The sequence below is a fragment of the Capricornis sumatraensis genome, chromosome 7 (assembly GCF_032405125.1).
Source record: "Capricornis sumatraensis isolate serow.1 chromosome 7, serow.2, whole genome shotgun sequence".
NCBI lineage: Eukaryota > Metazoa > Chordata > Mammalia > Artiodactyla > Bovidae > Capricornis > Capricornis sumatraensis.
The window spans coordinates 4,229,705-4,246,180 of record NC_091075.1 but is presented as its reverse complement, the minus strand read 5'-3'; the positions used below and the strand labels follow the sequence as shown (position 1 = coordinate 4,246,180).

The window sequence follows — 16,476 nt, the reverse complement described above, 5'->3', positions numbered from 1 at the left end:
CTGCATTCAATATACAAGCACATTTGGAAAACTCAGCAGTGGCCACAGGACTGGAAAAGGTCAGTTTTCATTCCAATTCCAAAGAAAGGAAATGCCAAAGAATGCTCAAACTACCACATAATTGCACTCATCTCACATGCTACTAAAGTAATGCTCAAAATTCTCCAAGTCAGGCTTCAGCAATACATGAACCGTGAACTCCCTGATGTTCAAGCTGGTTTTAGAAAAGGCAGAGGAACCAGAGATCAGATTGCCAACATCCACTGGATTATTGAAAAAGCAAGAGAGTTCCAGAAAAACATCTATTTCTGCTTTATTGACTATGCCAAAGCCTTTGACTGTGTGGATCACAATAAACAGTGGAAAATTCTGAAAGAGATGGGAATACCAGACCACCTAACCTGCCTCTTGAGAAATCTGTACGCAGGTCAGGAAGCAACAGTTAGAACTGGCCATGGAACAACAGATTGTTTCCAAATAAGAAAAGGAGTACGTCAAGGCTGTATATTGCCACCCTGCTTCTATAACTTATATGCAGAATACATCATGAGAAACGTTGGACTGGAGGAAACACAAGCTGGAATCAAGATTGCTGGGAGAAATATAATAACCTCAGATATGCAGATGACACCACCCTTATGGCAGAACGTGAAGAGGAACTAAAAAGCCTCTTGATGAAAGTGAAAGAGGAGAGTGAAAAAAGTTGGCTTAAAGCTCAACATTCAGAAAACGAAGATCATGGCATCTGGTCCCATCACTTCATGGGAAATAGATGGGGAAACAGTGGAAACATTGTCAGACTTTATTTTTCTGGGCTCCAAAATCACTGCAGATGGTGACTGCAGCCATGAAATTAAAAGATGCTTACTCCTTGGAAGAAAAGTTATGACAAACCTAGACAGTATATTCAAAAGCATAGACATTACTTTGCCAACTAAGGTCCGTCTAGTCAAGGCTATGGTTTTTCCTGTGGTCATGTATGGAGGTGAGAGTTGGACTGTGAAGAAAGCTGAGCGCCAAAGAATTGATGCTTTTGAACTGTGGTGTTGGAGAAGACTCTTGAGAATCCCTTGGAGGACTGCAAGGAGATCCAACCAGTCCATTCTGAAGGAGATCAACCCTGGGATTTCTTTGGAAAGAATGATGCTAAAGCTGAAGCTCCAGTACTTTGGCCACCTCATGCAAAGAGTTGGCTCATTGGAAAAGACTCATGCTGGGAGGGATTGGGGGCAGGAGGAGAATGGGGCGACCGAGGATGAGATGGCTGGATGGCATCACGGACTCGATGGACGTGCGTCTGAGTGAACTCCGGGAGTTGGTGATGGACAGGGAGGCCTGGCGTGCTGTGATTCATGGGGTCGCAAAGAGTCAGACACGACTGAGCGACTGAACTGTACTGAACTGATGCTGAAGCTGAAGCTCCAATACTTTGGCTACCTGATGCAAATAACTGACTCATTTGAAAAGACCCTGATCCTGGGAAAGATTAAGGGCAGGAGGAGAAGGGAACAACAGAGGATGAGATGGTTGGATGGTATCACTGACTTGATGGACATGAGTTTGAGTAAGCTCCAGTGGTTGGCGATGGACATGGAAGCCTGGCTTGCTGCAGTTCATGTGGTCGCAAAGAGTCGGACACAACTGAGTGACTGAACAGAAATGAAGGCTGTTTTGCTAATTAAATATATATATATATATATATATATATATATGCAATATAAAATATGTACAAACTTAGAGAATACTATTATATACATCCCTGGAGAAGGGAACAGCTATCCACTCCAGTATTCTATCCTGGAGAATTCCATGGACATTATAGTCCATGGGGTCTCAAAGTGTTGGACACGACTGAGCGACTTTCACTTTCACAGTATATACATATTATATATGTGTATAAAGGGTGGAACAAATTCAGAGTTGAATGTGAATCTGAATTAAACTCACTTCTAATAAAGTCAATGTTTTTATCTTTTCCTGAGCATAGTCTTTGCTGCAAGCTGTGCAGTGCTTAATCGCTCATTCGTGTCCTATTCTTTGAGACCCCATGGACTGTAGCCTTCCAAGCTCCTCTATTCATGGTGTTTCTCCAGGCAGGATACTGAAGTGGGTTGCCATGCCCTCTTCCAGGGGTTTGTCCCAACCCAGAGATGGAACCCAGGTCCCCCACACTGCAGGCGGATTCTTTATGGTCTGAGCCACCAGGAAAGCCCAAGAATATTGGAGTGTGTACTCTGTCCCTTCAACAGGGAATCTTCCTGACCTAGGAACTGAACCAGAGTCTCCTGCATTGCAGGCAGATTCTTTACCAGGTGAGCTACAAAAGAAGCCCTCTTTGCAGCACAGGAAAGTGTAATATGCATGGATTCAAGAGTAAGATTTAGTAGAATAATAAAGTTGGACAAGTTACTTCTTTCCTCTTCTGCAGTAAGGTTTAAGTGAGTTGTTGATGTGCTGGGTGCTCAGATCCATTCCCAGTACACAGTATGTATTCAAAAAACACTAGTTTTATTGTATTGTTTTCCCACCTCTGTGTTGCCAAGGGAGCAAATACACTTACATGTCCTTATTTCCTTCTCAAAGAATGTGTTTTGACACACAGCTCCTCTTCACTAGGAAGTTTCACTGTCCTCTCAAAGGAAGCCACCTTCATGGGGCCACTGAATTATTACAGTCTTCATACATAAGACTACATGTTGGATATTAGAGCTGAAAAAGGTACACAAAATATTTAGTTAATTTCACTACCTATAGAAAGTTTTCAAGCAGACAGGTAACTGGATGTGAGCAGAGAAAGGGGAATATGGCCAGGAGGCCAGAAACCACACATCTTGTAAATAGGAGGGGTCCATGGGCAGACAAAAGCAGGAACCTTCAGACTGATAGGAAACCACACATTTTGGGGTGATATGGTCTTGGAGCAGACAAATAAAGGAAGAGAAAGGCTGGAATCTCCACATCTGGATGTAACCTGCTGCTAATTATGCTCTCATTACAATAAAATTAACCTTGCAGGTAAGCTCCCCTCAGGCACTGAAGCCATGACACTTCTGATCTAAGCTAAAAAAGGACAAAAATCCCTTCTTCTCTTGGGAAAATGGAGCTCGGATGAAAGTCAAAGAATATGACATGTAAGCACTCTTTTCCAAGTGAATATTCTGCCCCTTCATTTGTATGCCCCTCCTAACCAGCCTGCCAAAGAATCCCAGGCCAGCTGCTTACCCATTTGCCCACACTCCCTGTAAAAGCATACTCCACATATATACAATGGAATAGTATTCAACCACAAAAAGGGACAAATAATGCCATCTGCAAAAGCATAGATAGATCTAGAGATTGTCATACAGAATGTAGAAAGTCAGATGCAGAAAGACAAATATGATATCGCTTATATGTGGAATCAATAAAAAAAAGAGGGTACGAATGAACTTATTTACAAAACAGAAGTTGAGGGATGGATATTAAAAAACAAAACAAACCGAAAAACAAAAATTATGGTTACTAGGAGATAAAAGGGAGGAGAGAGAAATTTGGAGATCAAGATTGACATACCCACACTATTATATATAAGGTAGGTAACTAATAAGAACTTGCTATATAGCACAGGGAAATTTACTGAGTACTCTGGAATGCCCTATATGGTAAAAGAATCTAAAAAAGAATGGATATATGTGTATGTATAACTGATTCACATTTCTGTACACCAGAAACTAATACAACATTGAAAATTAACTATACTCCAATAAAATTAAAATAAAAAATTAATTAATCCTCACTTTACTTTCTTGACATTTCTCTCATTTCTGAATTATTTCTGTGACAGGAGCCTAACATTCACCAGGAACAAAAATACTGTCTTGTTTTAGGTCAAGTGTATTTCTCTAACTCAATTCCTAAAGATGGTTCTGTTTACTAACTATAGAAAATGTATTTTAAAAAGTAAACAAATACAGGAGTGCAATTTTCACACGATAAATGGCTTATGTAGGGTGCTCTCTCCTCCCTGGAACCATCCTCTTCATATTTCCAACTCTCTGTGGTCTTCGGGGAACTTGAACTCCTACAGCTAGGCCAGTGACACCTAAGGGCTCTTCTAACACCCTGTGTTGACTCCCTATCTTATCAAACTTTTAATCTATTCATTTATTTGTTTTGCTCACTAAATTCCTGAGGATGAGGACTATCTTTTTTCCAATACTATATATTTATTGTATAGAGCAGTGCTTCACACACAGCTGACTTTCAATAGAGAATAGTTAAATGAATAAATGAGGATACATTGTAAACTGCTTGATAACTGTAATTCACATACTTCTGAATCACTCATTCCCTAGTGATTTATTTATCCTTACTTCATTCCATGATACAGAAAGTTCTGGAGTCCCAGACTGTAACTCAACAATATACAGCTCTGGATGCCACACAATTCATTCATCAGGCAGTGCAAATAAAATAGTGATGAATTAGTAGAGCAGTTGCTCTAGGTTAGCATCATGTATCATGTGATGTAACTGTCAAACATTTATACAATGAAAATGTGCCCTATGAAGTAGCATAGAATTCAGGATTCCTGTTCTAGCACTTTTCTAATCTTTCTGGATCTAGTTTCTCTGTTTCTCTGTCTGTGTCTTGAGAACAGCATACCTGCTTTCAGGGTTACCAGGACTTCTAAGGAGAAGGCAATGGCACTCCACTCCAGTACTCTTGCCTGGAAAGTCCCATGGATGGAGGAGCCTGGTAGGCTGCAGTCCATGGGGTCACAAAGAGTCTGACACCACTTCGTGACTTCGCTTTCACTTTTCACTTTCATGCATTGGAGAAGGAAATGGCAACCCACTCCAGTGTTCTTGCCTGGAGAATCCCAGGGACGGGGGGTGGGGTGGGGGGGTGGGGGGGGGGCGGGCTGGTGGGCTGTCGTCTATGGGGTCGCACAGAGTCGGACATGACTGATGCGACTTAGCAGCAGCAGCAGCAGAAGCAGGATATCTAAATTCATCAGCACAGGACAGGAATTAAGAATGTTCTTATCATATTATTGGTAATTTTGTTTTGAGATATAAATGCTTCTGTGAGCTCCGAGTCTGAGTGAACTCCGGGAGATAGTGATGGACAGGCAGGCCTGGCCTGCTGCGATTCATGGGGTCGCAAATAGTCGGACACGACTGAGCGACTGAACTGAACTGAACTGAGCTCTATCCTATTTGTCTCTTGATTAGGGAGATTATTGCTCAGATTCTTCAGGACCACTGACATTTTCCATTTATTTCCAGGTACAATTTTCATTCTGAGGCAAAAACAAGCTGATTTGACAAATAAGACATTGATTTGTTCTGCCTGTCTCCTTTCTATAAAACATCAACACTGCACAAAAACGAACACAAAGAAGACACTGGGTCACTTGTGTGTGGAGAGAAAGAAGTCACCCCAATTCCACACATGTCCATCTGGGTACACATAATAATGATAATTGGGTGTCATATAAAGTGGGATATTGGGAAATCAATGTGTTCCAAATAGTACTAATTGTAGAATTAAACAACTATTGAGAATTAAATGTCTTTTTGAGGTGCTCACAATTTAATTTATATCTAAATGAAATGAATAGACATGACATATTTTGATAAAGAACAGTTCTGAACATGATCTCGTGACTAATTCTGTAGAGAAAAAGATATGTTCCTCCGAGGAGCATTTTTAGATCAATCATTACTTTTGTGAATAATGATGTTTTGACATTGTTTAGTAACTATACAATTAAAGTTAATGCATGAATTTAAACTGCATGGTGAATGTAACCTTTCTTCATGATGTGACATTTAAAGCACCAGTCTTCCCCTTTGCATTTTTCAATTCAGTCTGTTTCCATAACAACCACTGAGATATATTTTTAATGATTTACTTACTTACAAAAATCAAAGCTGTAGAAAGGCATGATGTCTTTTATTCCATTTCCCTCCTTTTTTTAATAGTTATTCTAAGAAATCATTTTCCTTTTCATTTACTATTTACTACTGCCTTTGACAGTCCTTAGTAAAGACTCTGTAATAGTGATTAAAAGCAATAACTGATAAATGATCAAATGTGAAAGAATCAAAAAGAGGAAGAAAATGAAGTTAAAAAAGGCACTCCTGAAAACTCTATCTGCCCTGACATTTATTTTCCAAATGTATAAAGGCCATCACACAATAAGCAGCTAGCACACTTGCTCAGGTATGGAAAGAAATAAGGGTGAGCCTATGGAAAATAAGTCAATAGGTTTAATGAGAAATTTAACATACTCAAGCTTCTTTTTATTTACTTTTTCTTTGGTTTCTAAGAGAGGTTATGTTTGTGGGGCAATAGCAGTTCATTTGCTATAGGCAGATATATGATTTTCTTCAGCCTGGTAAGTAAAAATAGACTAAGGGGATACTTGGAAAGAAAGAAGTTGAGGAAGATGACTGGTAAATAGTAACTGGAAAATGGTTAATTTATCATTTAATTATTAATACAGACATATTAATTCTTAATATGAGTAGATTTGCATTTCATTTTCTCATGCATTGGGGAATATGTAATATTTTAAATTCTTTTTTTTTTTAAATTGAGGTTTAGTCACTTCACAAATGTGTTAGTTTCTGCTGTACAGCAAAGTGAATTAGCCATATGTATATGCAATGCTATGTTTATCACCTACTCTATAGCACAGGGAATTCTATTCAATGCTCATAGTAGTGTATATATTGGACTTCCCTGTAGCTCAAATGGTAAAGAATCTGCCTGCAATGCAAGAGACCCAAGTTTGATCCATGGGTCAGAAAGATCCTCTGGAGAAGGGAATGGCAATCCTCTCCAGTATTCTTGCCTAAAGAATCCCATGGAAGGGGAGCCTGGCTGGCTACAGTCACAGGGTAAGACATGACTGAAGGGACTTAGCACACACGTTCAATATATTCTAATCAATTCAAACAACATCATTGATAAAGTTACTAATAAAAGGCAAGTAATTTAAAACATGTTAATTTTGAATACAAAATCCTACTAGACTTGGGTGTGGTTATTTTCAATAGCACATGATCTTTACTTCACCTTATTATTACAAGTTATTATTCATTATTTACTGCATTTCATTATTAGAAGTTTTAGCATGAAAGTGTCTGATTTTATAGCAAATTGGAAAAAATCTTAAGATTTAAAATCAGACAGAAATCTGAGTCACCAGTTCTTTCCTACTTGCCACAAAGGTGAATTATTTCACTTTTTAAAAAATAATACACTATCTTCCCTTGAAATATGCCAACACTATCAACTTCTTAAAATGGGTTTGGTATATAAATAACCTAGATACTAGAAGTCCTTGGTCCTTATGATTTGGAGTAATTTGTTAACCTCTTAACAACATCTAATTTCATTATGTATTTGAATAATTATACTACATATAATTCAGTATGATTGCAATTATGATGACACAATGGATATAAATATTGTTTGAAAATTATATTACAAATATGTACCTTAGTACAAATAATCTTTTCTGCTTGTTTATTTTTATTTTTTAATATAAATTTATTTATTTTAATTGGAGGTTAATTACTTTACAATATTGTACTGGTTTTGACATACATCAACATGAATCTGCCAAAGGTATACATGTGTTCCCCATTCTGAACCCTCCTGACTCCTCCCTCCCCATACCATCCCTTGGGTCGTCCCAGGGCACCAGCCCAAGCATCCAGTATCATGCATAGAACCTGGACTGGTGATTCGTTTCATATATGATATTATACATGTTTCAATGCCATTCTGCCAAATCATCCCACCCTCACCCTCTCCCACAGAGTCCAAAAGACTGTTGTATACATCTGTGTTTCTTTTGCTCTCTCGCATACAGGGTTATTGTTACTGTCTTTCTAAATTCCATATATATGCGTTAGTATACTATATTGGTGTTTTTCTTTCTGGCTTACTTCACTCTGTATAATAGGCTCCAATTTTATCTACCTCATTAGAACTGATTTAAATATATTCTTTTTAATGGCTGAGTAATATTCCATCACGTATATGTACCACAGCTTTCTTATCCATTCATCTGCTGATGGACATCTAGGTTGCTTCCATGTCCTGGCTATTATAAACAGTGCTGTGATGAATATTGGGGTACATGTGTCTCTTTCAATTCTGGTTTCCTTGGTGTGCACGCCCAGAAGTGGGATGCTTGGTCATAAGGCAATTCTATTTCCAGTTTTTTTAAGGAATCTCCACACTGTTCTCCATAGTGGCTGTACTAGTTTGCATTCCCACCAACAGTTTAAGAGGGTTCCCTTTTCTCCACACCCTCTCCAGCATTGATTATGATCTTTTGGATCACAGCCATAATGACTGGCGTGAAATGGTACCTCATTGTGGTTTTGATTTGCATTTCTCTGATAATGAGTGATGTTGAGCATCTTTTCATGTGTTTGTTAGCCATCCATATGTCTTCTTTGGAGAAATGTCTATTTAGTTCTTTGGCCCATTTTTTGATTGGGTCGTTTATTTTTCTGGAATTGAGCTGCAGGAGTTGCTTGTATATTTTTGAGATTAGTTGTTTGTCAGTTGCTTCATTTGCTATTATTTTCTCCCATTCTGAAGGCTGTCTTTTCACCTTGCATATAGTTTCCTTTATATATATATATATATATATATATATATATATATATATATATATATATATATATATATATATTTTTTTTTTTTTTTTTCTAGAAGCAAGTACCTCATCACAAATCATGTACACAGGATAGAAAATGTGCCCTGAGCAGATGAATACATGTTTTAAGGTGGTAAATCACTTCATCTAACACATAGATTGTTACTTTGCTCTTTTCTTCCTAACTGTAGACTATTTATAGCCTTAAAGTTCAGTTCAGTTCAGTTGTTCAGTCGTGTCCAAATCTTTGCAACCGACCCCATGGGTTGCAGCAGGCCAAGCTTCCCTGTCCATTACCAACTCCTGGAACTTACTAAAATTCATGTCCATTGAATTAGTGATGCCATCCAATCATCTCAGTCTCTGTTGTCCCCTTCTCCTCCTGCCCTCAATCTTTCCCAGCATCAGGGTCTTTTCTACTGAGTCAGCTCTTTGCATCAGGTAGCCAAAGTATTGGAGCTTCAGCTTCAGCATCAGTGCTTTCAATGAATATTCAAGACTGGTCTCCTTTAGGATGGACTGGTTGGATCTCCTTTCAGTCCAAGGGACTCTCATGAGTCTTCTCCAACACCACAGTTCAAACACATCAATTCTTTGGCACTCAGCTTTCTTCACAATCCAACTCTCACATCCATACATGACTACTGGAAAAACCATAGCCTTGACTAGATGGACCTTTGTTGGCAAAGTAATGTCTCTGCTTTTGAATATGCTATCTAGGTTGGTCATAACTTTCCTTCCAAGGAGCAAACGTCTTTTAATTTAATGGCTGCAGTCACCATCTGCAGTGATTTTGGAGCCCCCCCGCCACACAAAATTAAACTTTGTCACTGTTTCCATTGTTTCCCCATCTATTTGCCATGCAGTGATTGGATTGGGTGCCATGAGCTTAGTTTTCTGAATGTTGAGTTTTAAGCCAACTTTTTCACTCTCTTCTTTCACTTTCATCAAGAGGCTCTTTAGGTTTTAAAAAGTCATCACTAATTATAGAAAAGTAACTTGCCATGGTGTCATTGATGACTTCCCAAAATGACATTTTTTGATCTCCCTATTTTGAGTTCCATAGATTCTTAAACTTTATTTCCATGAAGTATCTCAACTTATTTCAGTTTCTTATTGCTTCAGTTTCCTTTTCTCTCATTTTGAATCTAATGTTGAACACTTTTTGATTCAGGAAATTGCTTAAGGATAAGACTCTGATGCTGGGAAAGATTGAAGGCAAAAGGAGAAGACAGAGGCAGAGGATGAGATGGCTAGACAGCATCACTGACTCAATGGACATGAATCTTAACAAACTCTCAGAGATAGTGAAGGACAGGGAAGCCTGGCATGGGTTTGCAAAACATCAGACATGACTTTATGACTGAAGAGTAACAAGGTAGTCAATATAAAGTATTGTTTTGTTTGTTTTTAACATGGAAACTTGCATTATAATAAATTTGAAGGATTTTTTTCCCTGCCTGTCATCCAAGAGTTTCCCTCATCCCATTGGTTACAATTACAAAGGTGGTTGCTTGATAAGCATCTCTCAAACCCTTCAATAATCTTATTAAACTTAAGAAATGTTAGGATAAGTAAGCATTTTCTGAATTTAGAAAGCAGAGGGTTTGAACTGCTTTATGGATAAAAAAAATTAAAATGCTATTTTTTTCAATTAGTTTAGTTATTGAGGATACAATGGTGAAACTGACCATAGTTATGTCAGCCAATGCAGGGAAGAAAATAATATATCAGACACAAATACTCATGAAATCATAATGAAATGACCATATTTGTCTTTATGCCACATTATAATGTATTATCATCTCACTTACAATTTTTGTATTTAGCCAAACATATACAATTCAGATAATGACCTTTCTCCCCCAACCAAAGGACAGGAGAACAGCCATCTGGATTTAGACTGCTTGGACTGATGGAAACCTAACTTCAGCTCAGTCACTTTGGGCAAGCTTTAAATTTGTCTATAACTCAATTTCTTTATCCACAAAACAGGGATAATGATCATGCCTACCTCATCAGTCCTTGTAATGTTACAAATGAGATGATGTGTGAAATGCTTAGAAAATTTCCCAGCAAATAATAATCAGTCATATCCTCTTCATCCTCCTTTTCTTCCTTCCCTGTCTCCTCCCCTTCCTCCTCCTCCTCATCATGTTTAGATGGAGTATGATTTGTGCAGAAAAACTTCAAATGCTCTGATGACAACAGAAGGTACCAGTATTATTACACAATAACAATAAAAGCCTGGTTTTACAAATTGAAATGCAGAACAAAAGTGATACCATTCAAAGCAGAATCCAACCGTGGTAGAGGCTGACTAAGTGCTTTCAGTTTCCCTTTTTGGGTCATATAGGAAAGCTTTCTTTCCCATCATTCTGACAGGTACTCTGGGATATGTCATTGGTTCCAGTCCATGTTGCCAAGAAACAATGATGCATATCACTTCTAAACGTAACCATGTATCTCCATGACCATCTATTTATGCTCTGTCCCTTATCTAATAAACTTACTCCAAGGCCTATGTTTAAGACATGGAGATGAGAGGCATGGTTAAGACATGTCGCAAAGATCCCCTGGAGAAGGAAATGGCAATCCACTCCAGTATTCTTGCCTGTAAAATCCCATGGACAGAAAAGCTTGGTGGGCTACAGTCCATGGGGCTGCAAGAGTCAGACACAACTTGGCAACTAAACCACCAACCAACCACCACCAGATATGTTTAAGACATGAGAGGGGAGGAGCAGAGATCTCTTCATTCATTGTTGGAGGATCAAATGTCCTGTATCAGATTGAGCCATGAGTGAGAGTAAACCTTTATTATGCTAAGCTTTTGAAATTTCTGAGTTTGTTGAAGCTTCTATTCTTAATTTTCTCTACTGATTACTAAGTTAATACCACCCAGCTTTAAATGCATTCTTCTATATTCTTTTCCAAGATGCTGACGTTGGGAGCTTTTAAACAAGATGTCTCCTTTGACATTTACTTCTTGGTCAGGTCCTGCCAATGCTAGTACTAAAAGATCTTCAGGTCAATAAACATGGTGAGTTATAGAGCTATGAGCTAATAGAAGGTTATTGTTTTAAGCCATTAGTTTATGACAATGTTATGCAGCTATAAAAAAACTAACACAATTGACTTGTCTTTAATTTTAATGTAAATATTTCTAGAGCTCTACAGTTATATTAAGCTATTTATAAAGTCTTAATAAATGTATTTTATCAAATTAAAGAATGCTCTTTCTGCTTTTCATTTATAATTAAGTTAAAAATCAATGTAGATATATGTTTAGTAATTTTTCTGAAACTGTAATAGAACCATATGGTGTTTCTCTATTCATAGTAAAACTAATATGTAACCTAAAAAAATAATAAATAACAGAAATCAAAAGACAAGAGGAGACAGAAGACTCTTTTTCTGTAGCATATTCCAGCAAGGCTTCTTTGAGTCAGCAGTGGAAGATGGGTCTAGTTTCTAAGTTTTTTTTCTTTTCTTTTCTTTTCCCACGGATTGAACTATTTTTACTGCACCAACTCCTTTTTCCCATTTGAATATATAAGGATTGCATTCCTTTCAGGGATATTGGTCCTAAATCCTCAGGGTCCTTCCTCTGAGCTCCATGTTTCCTGCACCAGTTGAGAAGTTAAAAACTGGACACCTTCTCGAAGTTGGGGTATATTTCTGAGAGGTCTCAGTCAACATTTTAGGTTCTAGTAACTCTAGCCTCCTGTCTGTGTTACTCTTTTGTGTAGGTGGTTGCTAGTTCTTGCGATTACTAAACTTGTGCAAATTTCTGACATTTTAAGTCTTCCAATAGCAGGTTAAATAATTTTTATATAGTATTTTCTGTAAAATCACAGCTTTCTGTTTTTCTCTGAGTGTGCTGCAGCTTTTATCACTATCCGAATACAGAAATCGGAAGCCAAAGTCTGTGCTACCATAATGAAAATCACAAATATGTGGATTTTGTTTAATGTTTAAGCAACAGGGAGCAGGGAACTGATTTACAAAGGTAGAAAGCTACCCATCTTTATGAAGTTTGGGCATAACTCTTGGCAAAATCTCTATTTGAATTAACTCAAGAGGCAGAACCTAGGCCTGTTGGGCTGGCAACACTCAAACTATATTGAAAAACAAAACTTCATAATGTATGTTAAATACTATCCACTACATTTAACAAAGTGTTACAGGAGAAATATGAGGTCAGGAACTAAGTGGTTTGTGTGAAAGCAGCTCTGACCAGAAATAGAGAGAATCCAGAAGTTTTAGGGTTTGCTGGACCCAATGTATGGCTTCTTCTAAACCCCAACTGGTAGATCTGACCTTGAAGTGAGTAACAAAGTTCCAAGGAAAAGTTATATTTGAATAAAGTGACCCAAGGCTAATATGATATTTAAAGCTGACACTGAGTGGACCCTCTCAGCTGAACAAAGTATCTCTAGACAAAGATGTTGAAGATGTGGTCCTTTTGTCTGCTTTTCAACATAAGATCATGAGAAAGGGCATGGATAATTGAGGTTTAAAAGCAACCAAGAAAGAACTTTCCTAGACACACAGACTATCAGGAAGCAAAGAGAAATAAGAACCCAAGCAGATTTCAGAGGCCTGTAGTACTAAAATACCATTATTCCAGAAGTATGAGCTTTGAAATACTTAAGACTTAAAAAAAAAACTATCGGCCCATAATTTTCCCCAAGCAGGGAAAAAAATATATATAATGTGATACAAGTTTCTGTAGGCACTTCAAACGTGAACAGGGACAATAATAGAAGAGAGGCTAGAGAGAAGGATGTGCAAGTGAGTTCCCCTAGGGAGCAAGGTCAAAGCCAATTCAAGGATCCTCCCTTACCTCTCAGTCAGAGAGACTTGATAATGTCTGTCTAGCAGGAATTGACCCCTGATTTCCATATTTATCTTATCCTTTCTCTTTGCAAACATCAGTGCTTATTATGATTTACCTTTTCTTACCTCTCTCCTGCATACTGGGCATGTATGTATGTTGGGAGCTAGTTGCAAGGTATAGATAATTTATTTATAGGTGATTCACCATCACATCATTAGATGAGGATGATGAATAACGAAAGACTATGGACTTGAGCAAACTCCAGGTGATACTGAAGGACAGGGAAGCCTGGTGTGCTGCAGTTCATGGGGTCACAAAGAGCTGGACACAACTTAGTGACTGAACAACCACAACAATAATGGACTTTAATGGAATTCACTGAACATAATAATTTTTAGTTGTCTCTCTTGGAAAGCAATGCTTCTTCTTCATGAAAGAGTAGAAACGCGACATGAATATGTGGTGACCGGAGGACAGACTGTGGCAGAGATGTGCTAAGTGCTCACTAGTTCCATTTGCTTGTCCTGTCCATATGGCTTCCTGACACTCACCAGCCTCCTTTGCAGTTTAGACGGGTCTATGGGACTAGGTTTTGGCCAATGGAAGGATGCCTACACATTACAGGTTGCTCCATAATAGCTCATGCACAATGAACCACATAGCCTTTTCCTTTCCTCAGTGACCTAAGAGCTCATGTGCTTAAGAAGGCAGTATAGAAAGATGGATGGAGTCTGAACTTTTGACTGTGAACCTAGGAGAACTGCCCTAGACATGTGCACTATGACATAAGAAATATTTTATTTTTTCTTAGATTTGGGATTATGTTAGAATGACTGCAGGCTATTGCCCTAATACAGCAAGCCTTACCTTGAGAAGGAAGAATTCTAATAATCCTAGGAGTAACATTTACTAGCTAAGTGACAATAGGAAAGTCACTTAATTTCTCTGGGCCATGAATGTGAAATATGTAAAATTTTGTACATATGTACAAAATAAAATTAATATATGTAAAATAAAGCTAATATTGTTACCCAAAATTATAAGAGAAATCCAGGCTAAATGTTTTGCTCAAGATTGTTTTCTGGTTTGGATCTATGGTTCTACTAAATAAGAATTAAACACTAAAGCCACTATAATGAGATCACAGAAGTAATATATTTATTGAAAAATTTTTACCTATTGCATGATACCTACAAAATCTGGCTTTATGTATACATATTGTGCAACATGTATTTTGAGTGGTGTAAACTTATGCCAGCAGTTTTATTGAAAATATTAACTTACAAAGGAGTATATTAGAGTGAGATGAACCATTGCAGAAAATGATTTCAAAGAATTTATTCCCCAGAACTTTGACTGTCCAATCAAATTGCAGGTTTTTTTTTTTTTATAAATACCATCAGCCTTTTTTCCCACTGTCTAAGATGAGTGAAATTAAATAAGATTCCCACTTCTATGTTTCATCAATTGAAATCCTATTCCTTCCATTGGTGTCTATTTAAATTCACTCAATAATATTTGTTCAGGATTATTATTTTTACATGAAATTATAAAAATTATCAAATAACTCAAAAGCAAAACAAAACCTGTAACTTTTATATATGTATAATTACATGTTCATAAATTAATAAATCAGGCCAATAAAAACACTTCTGTTCTTATAAATTGGTAAAACAGTAATTAAAATATAACTAACATGTCAATTAAACTTAGAGATTGAATGAAATCATCCTTCCTTAAATCAAAATGAAATACACTGCATGCAAAATCTTAACAAAGACCTTGTAAAACCTCTTTTGCTAATAAGTTCTTTTCCTAATCACTGGAAAATAAAGCTAACTGAAGCCAAACATGTAAACTTAAAGTAGAAAACAATGCAAGAATGAGTATGCTATTGGTCTTCAAATAATTCTTGCAATTACTTAATTCACAATAGTATATCAAAATTATAATTTTTACATACATATAAAGACATTTTAAAATATCAGAAAATATAGAAGATATGATTCTGATTTTTTCATTATTTTGGATAACCCTATTTGTTTTCCTCCATTGATTTCATTTAAAAAGTGTAGAATAAACCCATCTCTCTGGGTCATCCCCATGCACCAGGGAACGCATGTAAGAATTAAAGATTTTAAAATTAAAAAAAAAAAGTGTAGAATGCAAGATATAAACTTTAAATATCTCTTTAAGGTCACTGACATAATGGATGGGCAATGTCCAAAGAAACAGAAATAAAGTGAATTGTTATTTAATCTGAATTAAACTCTAAATTCTATAAAATTATGATAATTACTACCCATTAAACAGCATCTATATAAACAATATCCATTGCAAAGCAGAGAACTGTTAACTTAGGAAGCCCTTCCCTCCCCACCATTCCCGCAGCATCCATTCACACAAGCCATTCAAGGTACCATTGCTACACTCACCAGTGTGGAGGCTTGCGAGGTATCAGCCCACTCTTCTGAGCCCTCTGGGGTCCTAGTGGTGTTAGGAATCCTGCGAGGATTACAGGCTATTGCTTCACACCAGCCCAGCATTTTCTCCTTCCTCTTATACCTTTTCAATTTCTGAAGTCCTGAAAATAATTTACATTCCCTGAAACAGGTCACTTGCTTCAGTTGTCTGTTGTTGGAATGTGTATATCATTGAAATTAAATATGCAACTGAATGAAATACCAGTAGAGACACTTTATTTTAGCCAGGAGTTATGGGGAGGAAAAGAAAGATATGCTATTAACTAAAAACCTCAGGGCCACAAGACAATGCAAATAATACTACTCAGAGCCTAATATTTCACACCCCAATTTATGACATCAAGGATCAGTTTCTAATGAGGAGTCCCTGTTTTGGAAGCTAAGAACGGACCCAGTTCCTGGTATGTCTACATATTTCAGTGACTTCTAAAATTTGGCATAGCTTTTCAGGTGAATGTCTGTATCTGTAGATACAGAATGAA

At 37.3% G+C, this 16,476-nt stretch overlaps 1 protein-coding gene across 2 annotated transcripts in view; it reads right to left on the bottom strand.

The window, feature by feature from the left end:
* MARCHF1 (membrane associated ring-CH-type finger 1) overlaps positions 1-16,057 on the bottom strand; it is a 496,731-nt gene extending 480,674 nt beyond the window's left edge. For both annotated transcript variants that reach the window (XM_068975579.1, XM_068975580.1), the window contains exon 1: positions 15,947-16,057. In XM_068975579.1, the coding sequence (XP_068831680.1) occupies positions 15,947-16,057 (111 nt within the window). The remainder of the gene's footprint in view (positions 1-15,946) is intronic.
* Positions 16,058-16,476: the final 419 nt, after the last annotated feature.